General features: G+C 44.3%; 1 protein-coding gene and 1 long non-coding RNA gene across 4 annotated transcripts in view; one reads left to right on the forward strand and one right to left on the reverse strand.

Annotated features, from left to right (window-relative positions):
- LOC136789186 (ubiquitin carboxyl-terminal hydrolase 42-like) overlaps positions 1-15,128 on the reverse strand; it is a 29,550-nt gene extending 14,422 nt beyond the window's left edge. Inside the window, exons 1-5 of one of the 3 annotated variants that reach the window (XM_066989156.1) lie at positions 14,993-15,096; positions 14,771-14,797; positions 3,545-7,360; positions 2,984-3,177; positions 2,657-2,776 (exon numbers count right to left, since the gene is read on the reverse strand). In XM_066989156.1, the coding sequence (XP_066845257.1) occupies positions 2,657-2,776; positions 2,984-3,037 (174 nt within the window). In that variant the 5' untranslated portion in view covers positions 3,038-3,177; positions 3,545-7,360; positions 14,771-14,797; positions 14,993-15,096. Of the gene's footprint in view, positions 1-2,656; positions 2,777-2,983; positions 3,178-3,544; positions 7,361-14,770; positions 14,970-14,992 lie in introns of those variants that run through there. The other 2 variants (XM_066989155.1, XM_066989154.1) reach the window with 2 other exon arrangements.
- LOC136789189 (uncharacterized) lies at positions 11,774-14,305 on the forward strand. The gene is made up of 2 exons (XR_010828047.1): positions 11,774-12,161; positions 13,907-14,305. It is a non-coding gene; the product is annotated as an uncharacterized lncRNA (long non-coding RNA).
- Positions 15,129-20,511: the final 5,383 nt, after the last annotated feature.

The raw sequence follows: 20,511 nt of genomic DNA on the forward strand, positions 1-20,511 counted from the left end.
GAACTATTTGTGAAACCTGAAGAGCCGGATGGAGAGAATTGCTACAAATGTAGCGAGTAAGATTATTACTAATTATGTCTTAATACTAGATATTAGTTTTACGTATTGCATGACTTAGAGCATAAGTTATCTTTTAACTTCATTTAGAAATAAGGAGACGCAGCTTTGTTGTTGTTGTTGTTGTTGTTGCTTCATTTTGTAGTAGTGGTGAGCTGAAGCAAGGAGCTATGGAGAATGATTTGGAGTGGAAGGCAGCAGCAGGTTCCTGTGAGTTGAGAATGTGAGCTGGCTCTGTGGTAATTAATGTTAGCAGCCTGTGCTGGCTCACTAAGCAGCGTCTTGCACAGCTCTTGAGCTGTGAAACCTGTCGATGTGGACTAATGTCTGAAATGAGCTCCCTTAAGCCTAACCCGTGCACAGGGAAAGCCTGTTGAGTTCAGGCGATCTCTATGCTGATCAATATGTAAGATGTTTCTACGTTTGTGTGAAACAATTGAACATTTGTCTAAGATGGTTTGGCAAAACAAGTTGTTAGTCAAACATCCCCTCAGGAAAGCACAGAGTGCCTGGCTCAGTTCTGTAGGATTCATGCCTGACCCCTCTAAATGAAAAATGCAGTATCCACTTCTTGTTTTTGGAAACTAAGGAAATTAGGGTGTTGCATCAAGAGCGTCCAGTAGGTTATTAAAGCAATTTAATCCCAGGTTCGTCTTAGCCTGCGGATCCTAGAAAGCAACATGCAGTGTATTCAGGATTCTCATAACTGATGTCTGAGGAAGAGAAAGAACTGTAATAGCACCTCACATCTGAATTGCATGGTCCTTCCTTAATGTGCTCTTTGAGGTGCGATCGGTTCAGTCACACATAAAGCCAGAATTTTCTGCCTTTTTGTGAGTTTAAAAGGAAAGGCCTTGCACATGTACAGTACTTTTTCCATTGCTGATAACTGTTATTAGTCTTACATATAACTCACTTTTAATATATTTTTTTATATTTTATAACTCCCTGGTAATACGCTTTCGTGAGAGATTCCTGTTCCCGCTGTGCTCTGAGTTGTTGGGAAAACTTCCCTTCTTCTCTGTATTAACAAACGTGACATGCAGTGCATGGGTTTATGAAAAGAAAAAAACAAACATATTATGCAAGTAAATATTATTCAAATAGCATAAGCATGCGTGAGACATTAAAACGAGTTTGTTTTGGGGGCGAAAATGAAGATGCTTTCAAACACTTTTCTCTGCTTGTTTTTAAGGTGTAAAAAGATGGTTCCTGCATCCAAGAGATTTACCATACACCGTTCTTCCAACGTTCTCACAATATCACTGAAAAGATTTGCAGATTTCACAGGTGGAAAGATCAACAAGGTATATTTACCGCTGTAACGCAACTTTGTCATCATGTAATGGGACATCCCCCAAAGCTGAAAGTTGTTAATATTTTCAGACAATAATTGTAGACCAACGACTGTGGCTTATTCTTTCTCTTAATATCAGTAAAGTTCCTGCTTGACAAGAAGCATATACTTTCCTCTGAGAAGGCTAATTCGTCAGAAAACAGTTCTCTGCAACTTCTAGTATTAAACGTTGCTTATGGGAAGACTTATTTTTAGTGAATCAAGAGATATATTCATATAATTCCAGTCTCTGTTTTTTGGGAGTGTTTTTCTCTGCCTAGTCCACGAAGTACTCTGATATAATTTTTCTATCTTCTTGGTCTCTCTTTAGGAGGTAAAATATCCTGAGTATTTGGACCTCCGAGCCTACATGTCTCAATCAAGTGGAGAACCACTCCTCTACGCCTTATATGCGGTGCTGGTGCATCATGGTATCAACTGTCGCTCAGGACACTATGTATGCCACATGAAGGTAGAAGTCAACATCATTTCTAACAGGGTAAAGCTTGTGCTGGCAAACCAATTAAAGTGTTACGAGTAGTACTGTTTCTAGGAAAAAAGATTTTCTGAAATAATCCCAAACTTGAAAATGGGATCTTGTATAAAATCTTAAGCTGTGATTGACTCTCTGCTTAAGAGAGGCCACACGTGTACCTACTGAGAAGCTAGGTGATAAGTGTTTTTGTACACTTATAAGTGGTCATTTTGTAAAGAGACTGCTGAAAAATCTGAACAGTGCTGCTGCAGAACTCTGAATGGGGGGATAGCAACTGTCTTAACTGATCTGGAATCTTGAGTTTACTTTTCAGTGGACAGGAGGAGAGTCTCTCAAGGCAAACAGAGAGAGAAATAACACTCGATACTCATGTCAACATAAATTTAATTTAATAATTAATAAATTAACAAACTAATAAATTAACAAATTAATAAATTAACAAATTAATAAATTAATAAATTTAATTTAGGCTAGTACAGCCTGTTCATTAACCCCTTGCTCCAGCAGGTTTTAGCAGTCTATTTAGCGGTTATTCTGCATCTGTTGAGAAAATATTGTCGGCATCTAATAAAAGAAAATCTTGCTAAGACATACCTAAGGCATTGATTTTATTTCCCTCTCCTTCCTCCCACCCCCTCTCCTCGTAACAGAAACCAGTGTAATTTCAAAGCAAATGAATCTATCCTGCAAAAGCACAATCAGCACACCTACAGCACTGCAAAATGCTTTTGTTGATTTATTTTGAGAACACATCTTTAGGCACTCACATCAATTTCCATGTGTCTGAATCGGCAGACATTCCTGAAACAACGACCCTCCTGCCACAGCGTGCAGACTGTCTCGTTCCCCAGAGCAGCTTCGCAGTGGCGGAAGGAACAGTTGTCTCCCTGTAACCAAAAGGAAACCAACAAGGAAAATATAGTACAGCCTCAAAAACGTCCATGCTACTGCCTCAGGTTGCTACAATTGAATTCAGAATCTATCTGGTTATCAAGTTAACCAAAGACCAGTGTGCCTCCTCCTCCTACTCTACCCCTTCCTGAAAAAAATGGAAAAAAAAAAAGAAAAGCAAAGCAAAAGAAACCCAGCCATACCTTGGTACAGGTAGAATAGAAATAGAAGTAGCAATCGTCTCCTTGTTTAGACATGCCGACAAGCTCTGATAACAAGCTCGGGTTCTCTCCACAGGGACTTCCTCTGCTCTTGGAGAGAGCTGTCTTCACCCTTGCTTGGGCTGAAAGTCTTCTACTGGCTTGTGATCAGTGAAATCTTCTTTTTAAAAGTAACCCTAAAGAAAGTACCAACAAGTGAAAAATAATGAGTAACAAGCATTTTTCCAGCTTTCTTCTGTTCATCAAATTAGTCTCTTGAGGAGAGCAATGCCTTGAAATCAGCTGTTACGTGAACTAACACAATATTAAATTAAAGTTCTGTAAAGCTGCCAGGAGCTTTGTCAGCAAGTGTTCTCTTCCACGTCCTCAATAATATGACTTGGAGCACATCTGGAAGCCTGAAAATGGAGTCACTTCTTAAAAAACCACCTGATCATACATGCAAGGCAATGATCAACTATGGCTACGAGTAACTTCTACAGAACGCAGTATGACGCATTAAATAGCATGTTCCAGTCACTGTGGGTCTTCGAGTTCACCTACCTGGACAACCTCAGCAAAGTTATCGATCTTCAAAGACTTCCAGTTAACTTCTCCTGTAGGCCGAACCAACACTGAATCCTTGAATTAATAATAAAGGGGTAGGAAGAATTTGCCTCCTCACTTTGCCAAGGGAACCTCTCATCCACAATTCAAACACAGGATGTGCTTTTAAACAGCTTATAACTAATGGAGGAAGCAAGTCCATTTGAATACTCTCTCAGACTGGAGACAGCCAGGGTTAGTTAGCTCTTCAAAAAATAAAAACAAAACAAAAAATCCACAAAACAAAACGAAAACAAAAAAAATCCAGTGCATTTAGAGATGAACTCGTGATTCAAAGTGGCTGCAAAAATGAGGATCCATCTTCCACAGCCAGACAATTTAACTTTTTTTTTTTTTTAATTCAAAATTCAGTATGTTCCAATCTCTGGTCTTCAAGATTTCTTCACCTATTAAGAAAACACAAAAACCTTTCCCCGTCTTTATTACCTGTACAGCAAAAAACACACCAGTGCATAGAAATACACAAATGTGCATACGCATACACACATATGTGTTTAGACACACACGAGGAGCGAGTGATAGAAAGTTAGCGAGAGCGACAGTGGAAATCAGAATTTTTGCCTTTTTGACGCAGAGAGCGCGTAAAAACTCTCTCATTTTGAGGGAATTAGAAAAAAATGGAGGATCTACAAAATATTTTGATGAGTATGCCTTCGAGGCTAATGCTTTATAACATGAGTGATCTGGGGGCCAGCACACAAATATGCACAGTATATGTTGTATGATATCCATATCGAGAACAACTCGTAGCCCTGATCAGACACGTAGAGTTGCAATCAATTAACAGCAGGAAGACAGCAGATCAAGGATACAGCAAGCTTTGAGAGGCAGGGGAATGCTCACTTTGCCAGTGGCATGGCTGCATGGTACCAAGAATTTTGAATTAGTTTGATTTTTTGGAAGCAATTTGTTTTCTTTCTGCGCTGTAGCAAATACCACAGGTTTGCCATCACGTGCTGTTCCCTAATCCATATATCCATCATCATCCATTGCTGCAAGATCATGAAAGGTTAGAAAAGATGACTTAGGTCCAATTTAAAAGCCAATGATTTTTCAATGACCAGAGCTGCAACAGATTTTATTTAGCCACAAGCAGTTTTTTTTTTCTGATGTGAAGTCAGATGTTTTGATTTTTTTTTAAGACACTAGATGTCATAAAACCTGCAACCAGACCAGATAAAGTTCAAATTAGAGTGATTCTGAATCCTTTCATTAAAATGCTGCACATTTCTGTGCAAATTATTTCTGACTCTTCTGGACAAAAGCGGATGAAATAGTTCTTACAAATTAATAATAAAAGGTTGGAACCTTTTACTCACACAAACACTAGTGAATTTTCCAGGAAATAGTTTTTTGGCAGGGAATTTTCCCAAATCTAAACTAAAGAGAGGAAAAGGTGGGTTCTCATATCAGTTATTGGTTTTGACTGCTTGACAAAGGGAATAAAAACAGTAGTTAAGTGCAAGGTTTCCTTCTCTTCTTTAGTATTGAGAGGAATCGTCACTTCTGACCTTTAGCACCTTCAGAAACACACTTAGTGCCATGCAGATTCCTCTGCATCTACTTCTAAAAATTACTGGTGCTCCTTAGCATGGAAGTTTGACTTGAAATCTTTTCCAGATTTAGCTCTTTTGAATGCCCAAGGAGCTCATCACTTTGCTTGTTGCCTTCCATTTTCCTGAACGGACCCAGAACGCTGTTCAGGATATGAATGGATCTGGTCTAAGGGATGGGAAGAAAGCAAAAACCAAGGATGCCTCACAGCCCTAAATGCCATAAAAAGCAGTCTCATTTTAAAAAAGATCTCAAAAGCTTTTTTTTTTTTTAAACTGACATCTGCTAACATGGCAATCCAAGTGCTGAACAGAAACCAACTGAACTAGCCCCTGAAAGCCTGAATAAAAATGAGTAACTCTGGTGCACTCAGCAGGTCTGTAATAGAAGTTGGCAAGATTTTTAGATTTCTTTTTTCTCCAGGGTGCTAGTAAAGTTTTTGCGTTACGAGATTTTGAACTCTTTTAGTACAAAAGAATTACAGATGCACTACAGTCATGGTAGCTGGGGGTCTGGAAATACATGCCAACAAGTGTCATAAATTTTGCCTTTGCCGAAGGAAGATAAATAGTCCAAAGAAAACCTGTCTAGTTTGTTTTACAGGCTTGTCTTTCTCAGTATGGAACAAACTGACCTCCCTGGTCTAACTTTCCAGTTGGCTATTCTGCCTTTCTCCTGGAGAGAAGAGCAAGAAGGGAACAAAATATTTTTGCACTCCAAAAAATGCATTAGAGAAGGATTATCACACCTACCTAAGGGTACTTTCTTGTTTGTTTATAAAGCACAAAGTATTTCTCTTGGACAGTCTCTGTTGCTGGCCTGTTTTGTGCCTTCCATTTATAATAAAGATATTAAAGATGCTTACCCCATTTTGTTTTTTTTCTAGAACAGTGTAAGCGGACAGTCGGATGACAAACAAGAAAGAACAGCATAAACTCCTTGTTCTGACCCTGCTTTTTAATCACCCAGCATCACCCCGGCTGCAAAACAGTCTCCGCTGATTTACCTGCTTGTTAAAGCACCCCACAGGCTGAAAGTGTTGTGTGCTAGGTGTCAAATTATATTTAACGGTGCATAGGTAAACCATTCATCTTCCCATGGTAGAAGCACAGAACAGCCTCCTGCTAACACAGCTCATCCTTGCTGTAACTGCTTTTAAACCTATTTGTTGGTAAGAAAAGAGCTCAGTACACCAACTTCACAGGGCAAAAATTCACATGGAAGAGCAGAAAAACCAAGAAGTGCTTCCTGAACTTCATGTTACCAACAGCACCACCGGATTTAGATCCTGGCCTGGCATCCATTTACAGTTAATGTGAAAAATGGTTATTTGTGAAATACATCACGTATTGTTTCAAGCTACAAAAAACTCGCTCCCACAAAGGAAGGACTTTTGACCTCAGCATGCAACCCCAGTTACAAATAACTTCCTATCTACCAGCGGGCCGCGTTCCCCTGGCACTCAGTCACTCTGCAGCACGGCAGCCACCTTTGTTCTAAGGATGGCAAATTCTACTTAGAAACGCTCTGTACAAGAGTGATGTTGTCCCCTTTTAACACGATCTGGCCTGCAGCACAGAGAAGGGAAAGAGGGGATTAGAGAGAGCCCAGAACCTGAGAATACAGCAGGTACAGCTGCTCCTTGCTGGCCCAAGCAACTCTATTTGAAGACGTGCCACTTCAGGGACCTGGATTATGACAATCTCAAGATCAAATCAATCTGTTCCTGAACGCGCAGATTGTCCTGGTGTTTCTGTAGCTGTCAAAGAACAATCCTGAACTGAGGCACTCATCTGATCAGACAGTGCTTCAGCACAGATTTGTCTTCAGCTTGACACATCGATATGAAGAGGAAGCAATTCTTCAAAGCAACCTCTCAAGCAGGTATTACATGTTTCAAAGACCAGAACTGGTCTCAGGCAGGGACAGATTCTCCTTCATTCAGCAAAATCAGCAGCTCAAAAATCATCAGGGACAGAGATGTAGCCAGGAATTGCTCACTGAACTTCAACATCAAGGCTCATCACATGGTTGGTACCTCTCAGTGCTGCTACCTAGAAGGCTCACCCGGGCAGGTTTCATACCGCATGTCACTCGGGTTGCACAGACACACGACACACCCAGCTGTTTCCTTGATTTTGTCTTGGAGTGAATCTCCTCTGCGTCGTCCAGCACCAAATTCATGTACTCGTCAAAGCCCTAGAAATCAGCAACAGTGGCAATTAGTTCAGCAACAACACAAACCATTGTCAGCTTTGCTGACCCAGGCTGGACAATGAAGACTAATTGTTAGAGAAGCACGATTTCTTTTTTCCCTTGGGCTAGTTTTTCTTGACAAGAAAAAATAGGATTGTGAATGAGGGAAAACAAACTAACGAGGTAACAGGGGGTCGTGCTGACACTCATGATGATGCAGCCTTCTATCCGCATGTTCACTTGCTCGTAAAGCCACACCTGGATCCTCGACCTCTGCAGAACGAAGGAGGAGAGTAATCGGGAACACAAATGTGATAAATTAGCGGCTGTTTGTTCATTGTCTTTAAAAGGAATTCAGAGAATCTGCTGAGAAGATAAGGTTTTGCAATTTATGACCTTGTTAAGGGGGAAGACTAAGCAAGTAGATAGTGGGGAGGGGGTGTTGGATAAACGTCCTTGGTAAAACAAAGACTCTGTGAAATACTGTTTGCTGCTTTACTACCCTTGAACACGAGCACAAGGCATGATCATTGAAAGAAACAGAACGAACTGCACAGCTTCAGAAGATTCAACAAGTCCTGACAAGCCAAACTTGGATGCTGACAAGCCGAACTTGGATGCTATAAAATGGCGACACTGAAAAGGGAAAGTTGCGTGCTGTGATGGAGCGGAGACTCCCCAGCCGCCCAGCGCTGTTTTGCTTGTACCTGCTTACTTAATTAATAAATTATCTTCGATAGACCAGAAAATTGCGTGGTCTCGCTTATAACAAATTTGGTGCCGTGACTCGGATGAAGGCAAATTGACTGAGGACCCTTTCGGGGGAGGCGCCCCGCCGATTTCGGCGGCCCCTGGAACGGAAAGCTTCACTCGAGCCCTTCACCGACGAACCCTAAAATTAGGCACAAGCAAATAAAACCGGTAACCCCAAGCAATCTTTGTGCACGAAGACCGAACGAAGACCCACGGGGTGGGTAAGTATAGGCCGGTGATCCGTTCGGTTGGGGTTGGTGATCCCGGAGTGCGTCTGTGTGAGACGTCCAATTGCGGACGAAGTGAGTGCGGACCCCTCAGTAGTGCGGTTCCCACATCCCACGAGGGACTGGGCCACGACAAGGGGGAAGCGGCTGTGTGTGTGTGAAGGCACTCCGGAAGATGGGACAGAAGAAGAGTAAGCCTTCTGGTCCCATGGGTGGGGTAATGCCTAGTGCTAGGTTGCCCCCTATTCCCCCAGATAGTCCACTGGGGTTAATGATTAAGAATTGGAGTGATTCCCCTTTTAGGCGGGGAAAGGATAAAGTAAAAATGATTCATTATTGTGTTGAAGTTTGGGAAGGTAGGCAAATTATTGGCCCATATCTAGGTCGTTTGAAGACTGGGTTTGTCAAGCCTTAAATGTTTATGTAAATGCAAAGGAACCTTTTTGTTTAGAGGAGAGCGAATACGTGAGCCTTTGGATTGGCTCAGAGAATCGAGTTAATCTGTACCCTCTGTACCCTTTAAAAGAAAAAGGAGGGGCAAAATTACCAATTGTGGAGCAAGAGATAAAGTACCTGGGTCACCAGTTAAGTAAGGGGACTAAGAAGTCAGACCCGGGCAGAATCAGTGGAATATTGGTTTTAGCGTCCCCGCGAACTAAAAGGCAGGTACGGCAACTGTTAGGATTGACCGGATACTGTAGACAATGGATAGAAGATTACAGTGGAAAGGTTAAATTTTTATATAACAAGCTGAATAAGGATGGATTACTCAAATGGACAAAAGAAGATGAGGAACGACTGAACAAGTTAAAGGAGGAACTAGTACGCCCCCCAGTGTTAAGCTTACCAGATTTAAGGAGGCCGTTTTGTTTTTTTTGTGAACAGCGCAGAAGGCACGGCATACGGAGTGCTGGCCCAAGAATGGGCAGGGAGTAAAAAACCTGTGGCCTATTTGTCTAAATTATTGGATCCGGTTAGCCGGGGTTGGCCAAACTGTTTGCAGGTAGTGGTAGCTGCTGCCTTGTTAGTGGAAGAAGCACAGAAGATCACTTTTGGGGGGGAAATCAAAGTAATATCTCCACACAATATATGCGGGGTACTGCAACAGAAGGCAGAGAAATGGATCACTGACGCCAGATTATTAAAATATGAAGGAATTTTGATTTCCTCTCCAAAATTAACATTAGAAACAACCTCCCTACAGAACCCTGCTCAATTTCTTTATGGGGAACCAAATGAGTCCTTAGGACATGATTGCCTCCAAAATATAGAAGAGCAAACGAAATTGAGACCTGATCTAGAGGAAGTGGAATTACCCATCGGTGAACAGATATATGTGGATGGTTCCTCGAGAGTAGTCGAGGGAAAGCAAAAATCAGGATACGCGTTAGTAAACGGGAAAACATTTGAGATAGTGGAATCTGGACCTTTGAGCCCTAGCTGGTCCGCCCAAGCTTGCGAGCTATATGCCATATTGCAGGCCCTAAAATTGTTGAAAAATAAAAGCGGTACAATATATACAGATTCAAAATATGCTTATGGGGTAGTACATACATTTGGTAAAATATGGGAAGAAAGGGGGCTCATCAATTCACAAGGAAAGGGTTTAATACATCAGGAATTGATTACCCAGATTTTACAAGCTATCAGAGAGCCCAAAGAAATTGCCGTAGTACATATAAAAGGGCATCAAAAAGGCCTCACCCCTCAGGTTAGGGGTAATAATCTAGCAGATCAGGAGGCAAAAAGGGCAGCATTAATGAGTATAAGAATTATAAGAACGAAGGAAGATTGCCCAGACTGTGGGAAATACTTAATACGTATACTTAATAGTTAATATATAATAATTAATATAATAATTAATAATATAATATATAAATAATATATAATAATACTTAATATAATACTTAATACTGTGGGAAAGACTTAAAGGAATTTCCATGTTATGATTGCTGGAGTGAATGGGGAGTTGATGGGATTGAATGCAATTGTTCTGAGGAAGAAAGCCCGCCTTATAAAAACTGCTACAAGTGCGGGCCGGCTAACTCCCTGTGGTCGAATGGACCCATTCCCCTCCCCTTACTCTGTTTCACTATTACAGAAGAAGACAAGATGACACAAATGGGGGTTCAAAAAAAAAAACGATAAAGGGAAATGGGTACTGCCTGATGGACGGGAAGTGTTACCAAAATCAGTAGCTATGAGGGTGCTACGGAGATTTCATGAACAGATGCACTGGGGTACTCAGGCGTTGGTGGATCAATTTGCCACATATTATATGTGTATAGGGATTTATAATATAGCAAAGAGGATCGTAAATGATTGCATAACTTGTCGGAGGGTAAATGCTCAACACATGAGAAAAAGGGTCCCGGGAGGAGGGCGAGAATTGGCACATTGACCTTTTGCAAAGATTCAATTAGATTTTACTGAACTTCCAAAAACGGGGCGATATAGATACTTATTAGTTATTGTAGACCACCTCACAAACTTTGTTGAAGCATTGCCTACGGCAAGGGCCACAGCTCAAACTGTGGTAAAGATATTATTAGAAAGCATCATACCCAGATATGGGGTAATAGAAGCAATTGACTCTGATCGAGGCCCACACTTTGTGTCAAAGGTATCCCGAGACACGATGAAGACTCTGGGAATTAAATGGGAATATCACACTCCCTGGCATCCTCAGAGTTCGGGAAAGGTAGAACGAATGAATGGTGAAATTAAAAAGCAACTAACAAAGCTTATGATAGAGACAAAAACCTCCTGGGTGAAATGTTCACCGCTTGCAATATTGAATATCCAGACATAGCCCCGAGCCGATGTCGGAATCTCACCTTTTGAAACGCTGTATGGTATGCCTTATGATTTAGAGATGCCATCTGATCACCCCCAGGTACAGGATATCCAATTAAAACCTTATTTAATACAGCTTATGAACCGACGGAGGGAGTTGCAAGCGAAAGGCTTGGTGGCTAGATATAGCAATCCATAGGATACAACCTGGAGATAGGGTTCTAATTAAGACATGAAAGGAAACATCTTTAACACCGCGGTGGGAAGGCCCCTATGTTGTTTTACTTATCACAGAGACGGCTATCCGGACGGCTGAGAAGGGGTGAACGCATGCCAGTCGCGTGAAAGGACCGATCCAGAAAAGCGAATGGGAAGCGGTCGCAGGCCCTGATGACTTAAAGCTCACGTTGAAACGAACTCGATAAGTATGGTCTAACTGTCTATGTATCGTAAAAAAAAGGGGGAGAGGGGACCCTGTTTGATCAGAAAAAGGTCGGGGTTACCTGAGAAACTCCCCTGAAGAACACTGCTGCTGCTGAGAAGAACCTGCACCTTGTAGTTCGCTGCAACCGAACTGACGAGCGAGGCAGAGAGTGAAACGGTGGGGAATTACGTGGCCAGGTAAAGAACTCTGGAAAATGGGCCCTAGCCTTTTTTTTTTTTTGCGATACATAGTAATGGGTACGATTGTTTACACTGTTCCTGGGTCTGCGCACCCTCACAAACCTTTTAAATGGAGCCTGATTAGATGGGAAGATCACCATGTTGTTCAGCAGATAACTACTGCTGGGGGACTGATAGGGGAGGCATCATCTATATAAAGAAGGAAGACACTAAGAGTCCCCAACGGGTGGGACCAAATCAGAAACTGTCGGGGAGTGTTTTGAGGATTCAGCCTACACAAGCTTTTAGAATGCTAACTCCTTGTTGTGGTTTAACCCGGCTGGCAGCTAAACACCACACAGCCGTTCGCTCACCCTCCCCCCTCCCTCTCTGGGATGGGAGAGAGGAACGGGAAAGTGAAGCCGGTGAGTTGAGATAAAGACAGTTTATTAAGACAGGAAAATAATAATAACAATAATAATAATAGTGATAATGATAATAGTATTAATAATAATAATGTGTAAGAAAACAAGTGATGCACAATGCAATTGCTCACCACCCGCTGACCGATGCCCAGCCTATCCCCGAGCAGCCGGCCCCCCACCCCGGCCAGCCACCCCTATATATTGTTTAGCATGACGTCAGATGGTATGGAATACCCCTTTGGACAGTTTGGGTCAGCTGTCCTGGGTCTGTCCCCTCCCAGCTCCTGCTGCACCCCTAGCCTGCTCGCTGGCAGGACAGAGCGAGAAGCCGAAAAGTCCTTGGCCTGGTGTAAACACTGCTCTGCAACAATTAAAACATCAGCATGTTATCAGCGCTCTTCTCATCCTAATCCAAAGCATAGCACCCTACCAGCTACTATGAGGAAAAATTAACTCTGTCCTAACTGGAACCAGGACACTCCTAATAGCCCTAAACCACTGGAGGTTGCTAATAAATCAGTAAACCCGGAGTACAGGATTAGAAATGAAGGAGTGACTGGGAATAACATATGGAGAATCATGAATGCTAGTTGTTGAATCAAACAAATCCAGATGTGCCTAGACCTTGCTGGTTATGTCTTGATATAAGGCCCCCATATTACGACGCCACTGGGGATCTGGGAGAGACCACCCGTTCAAACGAAACCGATCCCCCACAATGCAATTGGGGAAGGGATGTAGGAATAACATTAACGGAAGTAACTGGGAATGGCAGATGCGTAGGCACGGTCCCTGGTGAGAAGTTCCATCTATGCAATATTACAGAAAATGTTACACAATTAGACAAAGAAAAATGGTTAATAGCAGCAGATAACACCAGATGGGTATGTTCGTCTCTGGGGGTAACTCCATGCTTATCTTTGAAATTGTTCAACTCGTCTCATGATTTCTGTGTACAGGTAGTAATTATCCCAAGGATTCTTTACCATTCTGAGGAGTATATGTACATCCAACATGCTATGGCAAAAAACCACTTAAGGAAGAGAGAGCCTATTAAGGCTGTTACTTTAGCCACTCTGATGATTCTGGGGGCTGCAGGAGCCGGAACTGGAATTACCTCTCTGGTAAAACAAAGCCAAGAATTTACCTCTCTACGCATTGCTGTAGATGAGGATTTGGCCCATATCGAGCAATCTATATCAGCTTTAGAGAAATCTGTGCGATCCTTATCTGAAGTAGTACTACAAAATCGTAGGGGATTAGATCTGATTTTTCTACAACAAGGAGGACTGTGTGCAGCCCTAAGAGAGGAGTGTTGTGTATATGCTGATCATACTGGAGTAGTAAGGGACACAATGACTAAATTGAGAGAAGGGCTAGAAAAACGAAAAAGGGAAAATGAAGCCCACCAAAACTGGTACGAATCCTGGTTTAATTACTCACCTTGGCTCACTACACTGCTATCAGCTATAGCAGGACCTTTGTTGCTGCTCATATTTACACTAACTTTTGGACCATGTATATTCAATCAAATAATCACGATTGTAAAAAACCGATTAGAGGCAGCTCACCTTATGCTTGTGCATGCGAAATATGAATCTCTTGAACAGGAGGAGGATGACGCAGAAACTTTAATATTGAGCAAACAAGTGCTTCAAAAATTCATCAATGAACAAAATATGTTAGAAAAAGAAAAAGGAGGGATTGTGATAAATTAGCGGCTGTTTGTTCATTGTCTTTAAAAGGAATTCAGAGAATCTGCTGAGAAGATAAGGTTTTGCAATTTACGACCTTGTTAAGGGGGAAGACTAAGCAAGTAGATAGTGGGGAGGGGGTGTTGGATAAACGTCCTTGGTAAAACAAAGACTCTGTGAAATACTGTTTGCTGCTTTACTACCCTTGAACACGAGCACAAGGCATGATCATTGAAAGAAACAGAACGAACTGCACAGCTTCAGAAGATTCAACAAGTCCTGACAAGCCAAACTTGGATGCTGACAAGCCGAACTTGGATGCTATAAAATGGCGACACTGAAAAGGGAAAGTTGCGTGCTGTGATGGAGCGGAGACTCCCCAGCCGCCCAGCGCTGTTTTGCTTGTACCTGCTTACTTAATTAATAAATTATCTTCGATAGACCAGAAAATTGCGTGGTCTTGCTTATAACAACAAACACCGCGAGCAGTTTTGTTCTCTCTCGTGTGTTCAGAAATACCCGCTAACCATAGCCGCTAGAGCTCCCAAACACTCCAAGGAGCAACTCTCAGGGGCAGTTTCAATTAACAGTCTGACATTTTAGAGTGTTATATGACTGGGTGAATACTACACGTTTGCTGAAGAACACGTTTCCAGTCACGAGGGAACACTCCTGCACGCCCGGCTGCACGATCCCACTCCCGTTAACACGAGGGGGAAATGCCGGGCTGCGCAGCAGCCCCTTGTACCCACCAGCACGCTGCACAGCTCTCCATTCCCCACAAACCTGCCCCGAGCAACGGGTGGGAGCCGAAAACTCAGCGAGGGGGATCCCCGGACCCTCCCCGCTCCCCCCCCCCCCCCCCCCAAAATACCCATCCCCATCCCCTCCCTGTCCTCTCCCCGCGCTACTCACGCTCTGCAGGTAGCGGAAGATGAGGTTCTGGGGCGCTGCGTGAAGGGCTCAGCATGGGGACAAGAGCGCCAGGCCCAGGACAAGGCCTCAGGACAAGGCCTCAAACACTGCAACGAGGCCCCAGGGCCCCGGGACAAGGCCTCAAGGCCCGGGCCGAGTCCCCTGAGGCCCGGGCTGCCCCCCACCCGCTCCCCCATCACCCCCCGGCCGCAGGAAGGCTACGATGGGCTGCACCATCACCTTCTGCACCTTCTGGCCCTGCCCGCAGTAAGCCATGGCTGCCGCCACCTCGCTACTCCCGCCGCCCCTGCTCTGCCGCCGCCAGAAGCCGCTGAGGCCGGGCGGGAGCGCGCAAGGGACGCTGGGATGCTGGAGGACTGCGGGGGGCCGCTCTAGCAGGCCGGGAGGACCGCATCTCTATGGTCGCAGGCAGGGGTCCCTTCAACAGCTTTATTGGCAAGCAGCAAGGCTGGGGGGGGGAGGGGGGCAAGACAGCCTTAAATAAAATACAAATATAAAAAGTATTATAAATGGCTGAGCCCCAAATAGGATTACAATCAAAGTTTATAATTTATTAAACGAATAGAGGCAAGCAAGCAGCGCTGGGTGCGCCGGGAGTCTCTGCTCCCCCAGGACGCACACCTGTTACGTAAGGCGGCTGGTTTTGATGCTCCCAGGCTAATACATATTCATTACTACTTCTAGAAGAGGCAGGGTTATTAGAATTGGTTTCCGGAATCCGAAACCCTCCCAGGGGCGCCTGCGTATCAGTCTCTGGTGGTCTCTCGGGGGTTGCTCGGGCTGAAGGCTGGTTGTCTTCCTCCCAGGCTTTTGTCCTTCAATTGTCCTTCAGCTCCCCCTTCCTCCTTCTTTGGTAGCCTCTGGGCCGGATTTCAGAAACTCTAGCAACATCCCGTGCAGTAGTCAGCACTTTTCCCTAAAAACCCCTTTGTTCTCTTATCACCTAGACCCGGGCCTCAATGTTAACCCTTCAAATCCCTTAGTGACACGAATTGCTGGACCATTCCTTACAAAAGGAAGGATAAAATATGTACAGGAGCAATGGCACACGCGAAAGCCCAGCGCCGCGGGCAGAGGCAGCGAAGGTTGACGGCAGAACAGTGCTCGGTTTGAACACGGAGAGGGAAAGCGAGGGGAAGGTGGCCGAAGCCGGCCGCAGTCTCTGAGCTCTCCTCCTCCTGAATTGTTTTCTATCAAAGCCATTTCTGTCTGCGTGCGGGCACCCGGAGCCGGCAGAAGTCCCCGTGAACTCCTTCGGCAGGACGGAGGGCTGCGTGGGCTCCAGTGAGAGAGGGAGTTAGGAGAATCTTATCAAGTAGAGAGAGCGCTGACGGCATTAAACTAGGATGCTACTTAGTATCTTTGCTAACTATGGCGCATTGTGCCAATTAACTAAAGCAAGAAGCCTTGGGCCTCTTACCAAGGTCAGTCTCCTAATAAGAGTGAGCCTATCTTAAGAAACTGGTAGAAACTGGTCCTGCAGATGGACAATTCCAAGGAGCAACTGAGTCTGTGCAAAGACAAGAGGTCAACTAGCGGTGACGAGGAAGAGTCATCAATCTTCATGCCCACGACCCCCGACGACCACCACCAGAATACACTGCGCAAGCACAGATGGGAGGAGTTTATGGAAATGAGTCCTTGGAACTAAGTTTAATAAGAAGCGGGGACAGGTTATGAATATGTATAGGCGGATTGTGAAACTTCATGCATATGTAACACTTTACTGCATATAACCAAGGCAAGTTGCCGCGTCAGGCGCGCACGACTTTGGCAGGACTACCTCCCGTGCTGCCCAGCGCTGAATAAACATACCTACTTTACAATCTCACTGATTGTGGAGTCCGTTTTCCGCAAGTCACCAGCAGCAGTTTCTTCCGCAGAGGTTTTCCCAGAGCCGCTTCAAAGCTTCCCTCGCAGAGCTGGGGCGTCGCAGGGGGTCGTCAAAGCACACACACACACACACACACACACACACAGGCGTTGTTGTCCAAACAGAAAGTATTTACAACAAATTCGACAAGCGGTTTTCCTCTGCCAGCAGCAAATGCCTGAGGGCCCCTACAGCTTCACAAATCATAGCACAAAGAGCCTAAAGTTCCTCTAGAATTTAAGAAAATAATTCAAAATAGATCTGCTAGGGGAAAACGATCGCTGGTGGCAGGGTACACAATACACCCGAGTCTCAGCTCTCCTCCGCAGGGTCAGTGCCCACGCCCAAGTGCGACGCTGATGGCACCCGAACATTTGCTGTAGCAGGCAGCAGAGCCAACAGCTCAGGGGAGCAATTTTAAAAACCAAGAGGCACTTAAACCAACCCTTAATTGACCCAGTTACTGCAGGAGAGTCCCGACTACTCACCCTGGAGTCCTACTGTCACCAGCAAAAAGCACCAACCAAAGCTTGGGGGAACTTTGGTACAGCACAAGAGAAGGGAGTGGGGGTAGCGTAGCCGTATCGCAGAGCTGCTGCTTTTCACACCATTTTATCATCCCTGATAATTGAAAGTAAGGCCGGGTGGGCTGACCCCACCACCACCACTCCTGGCAGCATGTTTGGTCCACAACGCTAGAATAATTATTCTGCTCCCTCCCGCCCCTACAGCTTCATCATCTGAAAAGATTACAGTCAAAACAATGGCATACACAAATAAAAGTCAAGAGTTGACATAGTAACTCCGGGATTTGGGTATCAACTGTCCGAGAAATCAGAACACTGAAGCTTCACAATGTGCCCAACATCGAGTTGTGCCAAGGGGGGAGGAAGGAAGAAGCTTTACGTTTAAGCCTTCAGAGCATCGCTCCATCAGTACGTCAATTCACAGCCACCACAGAGTGCCGATGGACATCTTTCTGTGCCAAAAGAAACAAGTGCTTTGTCCTCTTGATATCAAAGGTAGCCACCTATAGTTACGGAACCATGCACAAGACCTTAACTCTGACCAGCAGGGAAACTTAGGACAACTGAGTGCAGATCCTGCCAATTTCTACCAGTTCAAACTGTGCTTTAAGTCTCATTGCAAAGCCTCAGTTAGTGTTGTGGTTTAACCCGGCTGGCAGCTAAACACCACACAGCCGTTCGCTCACCCTCCCCCCTCCCTCTCTGGGATGGGGGAAGAGAAACGGGAAAGTGAAGCCCGTGAGTTGAGATAAAGACAGTTTATTAAGACAGGAATATAATAATAACAATAATAATAATAGTGATAATGATAATAGTATTAATAATAATAATGTGTAAGAAACAAGTGATGCACAATGCAATTGCTCACCACCCGCTGACCGATGCCCAGCCTATCCCCGAGCAGCCGGCCCCCCACCCCGGCCAGCCACCCCTATATATTGTTTAGCATGACGTCAGATGGTATGGAATACCCCTTTGGACAGTTTGGGTCAGCTGTCCTGGGTCTGTCCCCTCCCAGCTCCTGCTGCACCCCTAGCCTGCTCGCTGGCAGGACAGAGCGAGAAGCCGAAAAGTCCTTGGCCTGGTGTAAACACTGCTCTGCAACAATTAAAACATCAGCATGTTATCAGCGCTCTTCTCATCCTAATCCAAAACATAGCACCCTACCAGCTACTATGAGGAAAAATTAACTCTGTCCTAACTGGAACCAGGACAGTTAGAAAAAGGATCACCTCGGGGTATCCAACAAGAAGAAGAGTTTTAATTTATTTATTTTTTTTTAAATATACCATAGGACTATGCAGTTCAATCATCAATCATCTTGGAAAGTTCAAGGAGGAGGTCATCCTCATCCTTCCCTGGGTCCAAGTCGAGTTCGGCTTCCAGTATGCCGTCTGAGAGTTCCCAAAGTAGCATCTCAAAATCCTCGTCTACAGATAAGGGCGCGTTGCCTGTGGAACTCAGCCGGCGTGTCCTTGCTTCTTCTAGCTGGGCAGAAGCTGAAGTCAAGCTTGAGAACGCCATCGGCTCCACAGATTCTGCCTGGCTTCCAAGATGTGCTTCAGGTCTTGGCAGAGCAAGGAAGAGAACAATCAGTATATGCCATTTCTTAACGGGAAATCCCTTTTCTGCAAACCAGCTCTTAAAACCGTAGCCAACCCCTCCTGCACTTCAATCTTACACAGGGATTGTTATTCAATTAACCCAGGGCTACATTTAGAGCCCAATATATTAGCAGGTACATTTTTCAGCTTGGGGGTTTCTCTGTGAAGCCAGAGCTCCTGGAGTCTAGCAAAGATGGTTCAGTTTTTGTAGCAAGAGGCACTTTGCCACCTTTATTAATTTTCCTGTAAAAATGTTAAGAAGTCTCCATCTGCAAATATCTGTTTACTAAGTTAGTCATTTTTCCCATGCCACACTCAGCAGAGTTTGCTCCCCAGTACAGGAAGCTGATCTGCATCCATCGCTTCCCTCTGCTCTCCCTGCAGTCCTGTCACCTTGTATGTTTGTTCGGGTGGCATTCTTGAGGACCAAAAGGCAGAGGACACTACTCATCATTTATCACCTCACAAGGAAGTAGAAGAACTTCACCTCGTCCTCATTTAGGTATTCAGACAGACCAAGAAGTCACTGGAAAGCTGTACCGACTTGCAGCGTTTAAAGAAAGAAAGTCTAATTAAGCATTCCTGCTAGCTGCTAGAAAGTGATTTCACGTGACTTATTCCTCTGATGGATTTGGGCTTTAATTATCTCAGAACCCTCCTTTTTTCCCCACATGTGACAGAACTTATGTTTCACTGGGGATGTACACTGATTAAGAAAAAGAACAAGTTGTGGTCATCACCTGTTTTGGGGATTTTCTTCAAGTCTAGTGGCTGGGACGTGCTCCAGCATGGCTGGAACAGCCTAGAAAGCAGCAAAACAGTATTTATGACCCATGGGTAAAAGGTTCCTTACTAGCTTTTTCCTCCATGCTGCTTCTCCTCTGGCATTGCGGAGCCTTAGCCAAAATACAAAACCAAGGTGCTCCTGAAGAAAGTTAATATTCACTTGGCGGTTACTAATGATCTTGTGTCTTTTAAGAACACAGCATTAATGGACAAAATCCTCCACACCAGAGAAATCACAGAATCACAGAGTACTAAGTAAATAGTGCCATTAATCTAATAAATATGGAAGGGTACTACAAGAATTCTGTAGGCAGCTACTGGATTTAAAAGGAAACAGAAGGCCTGTAGAACATTTGAGCTTTCCATCTTTTCTCCTAGAGGAGGGTACAAATTTTACAAGGGATCCATTTCTGCATTAGCCCCTGTCCTTACCACAGCTGCTTTTTTGGCTGGAGGTCCCATTGTGTCAGCATCAGAGGCAGTCCGTGGTTTCACAGCTGCTACAGCAGAGGGAAAACTCCCAGGTGCCTTACGTTTCAGTGCCTTCTTCTTGGGGGAAGCAACTTTCCCATCCCAAGGCTTCGCAAACATGTTAAAGTTGGCTAGAGTAAAAGGAAGAGAGAACTGATACAGTCTTGCTCTGCCTCATGAAAAATCCACGTTCTCTTACTCATTTCCACGGCCCCTCTACATAGTTAACTGTATTTGGCCAGCAGAATTACACTGCCATTGCCTGGATTCTCAGCAATATCTTCCACATAGTAAACTCTGTCTACCAACAATCCCTACAAAGGAACAAAGAAACTGAATAGCTACAGTAAATCATAATCCAGGACGAGGGAAACTCAGACACAGAGCGATCCCAAGTGCAAGCAATACTCTAAGACATTGTATGAAGTCTAGTAAGATTCACAAATGCTGACAGCTTTT

This window comes from Anser cygnoides, unplaced genomic scaffold (assembly GCF_040182565.1).
Source record: "Anser cygnoides isolate HZ-2024a breed goose unplaced genomic scaffold, Taihu_goose_T2T_genome scaffold_42_1, whole genome shotgun sequence".
NCBI lineage: Eukaryota > Metazoa > Chordata > Aves > Anseriformes > Anatidae > Anser > Anser cygnoides.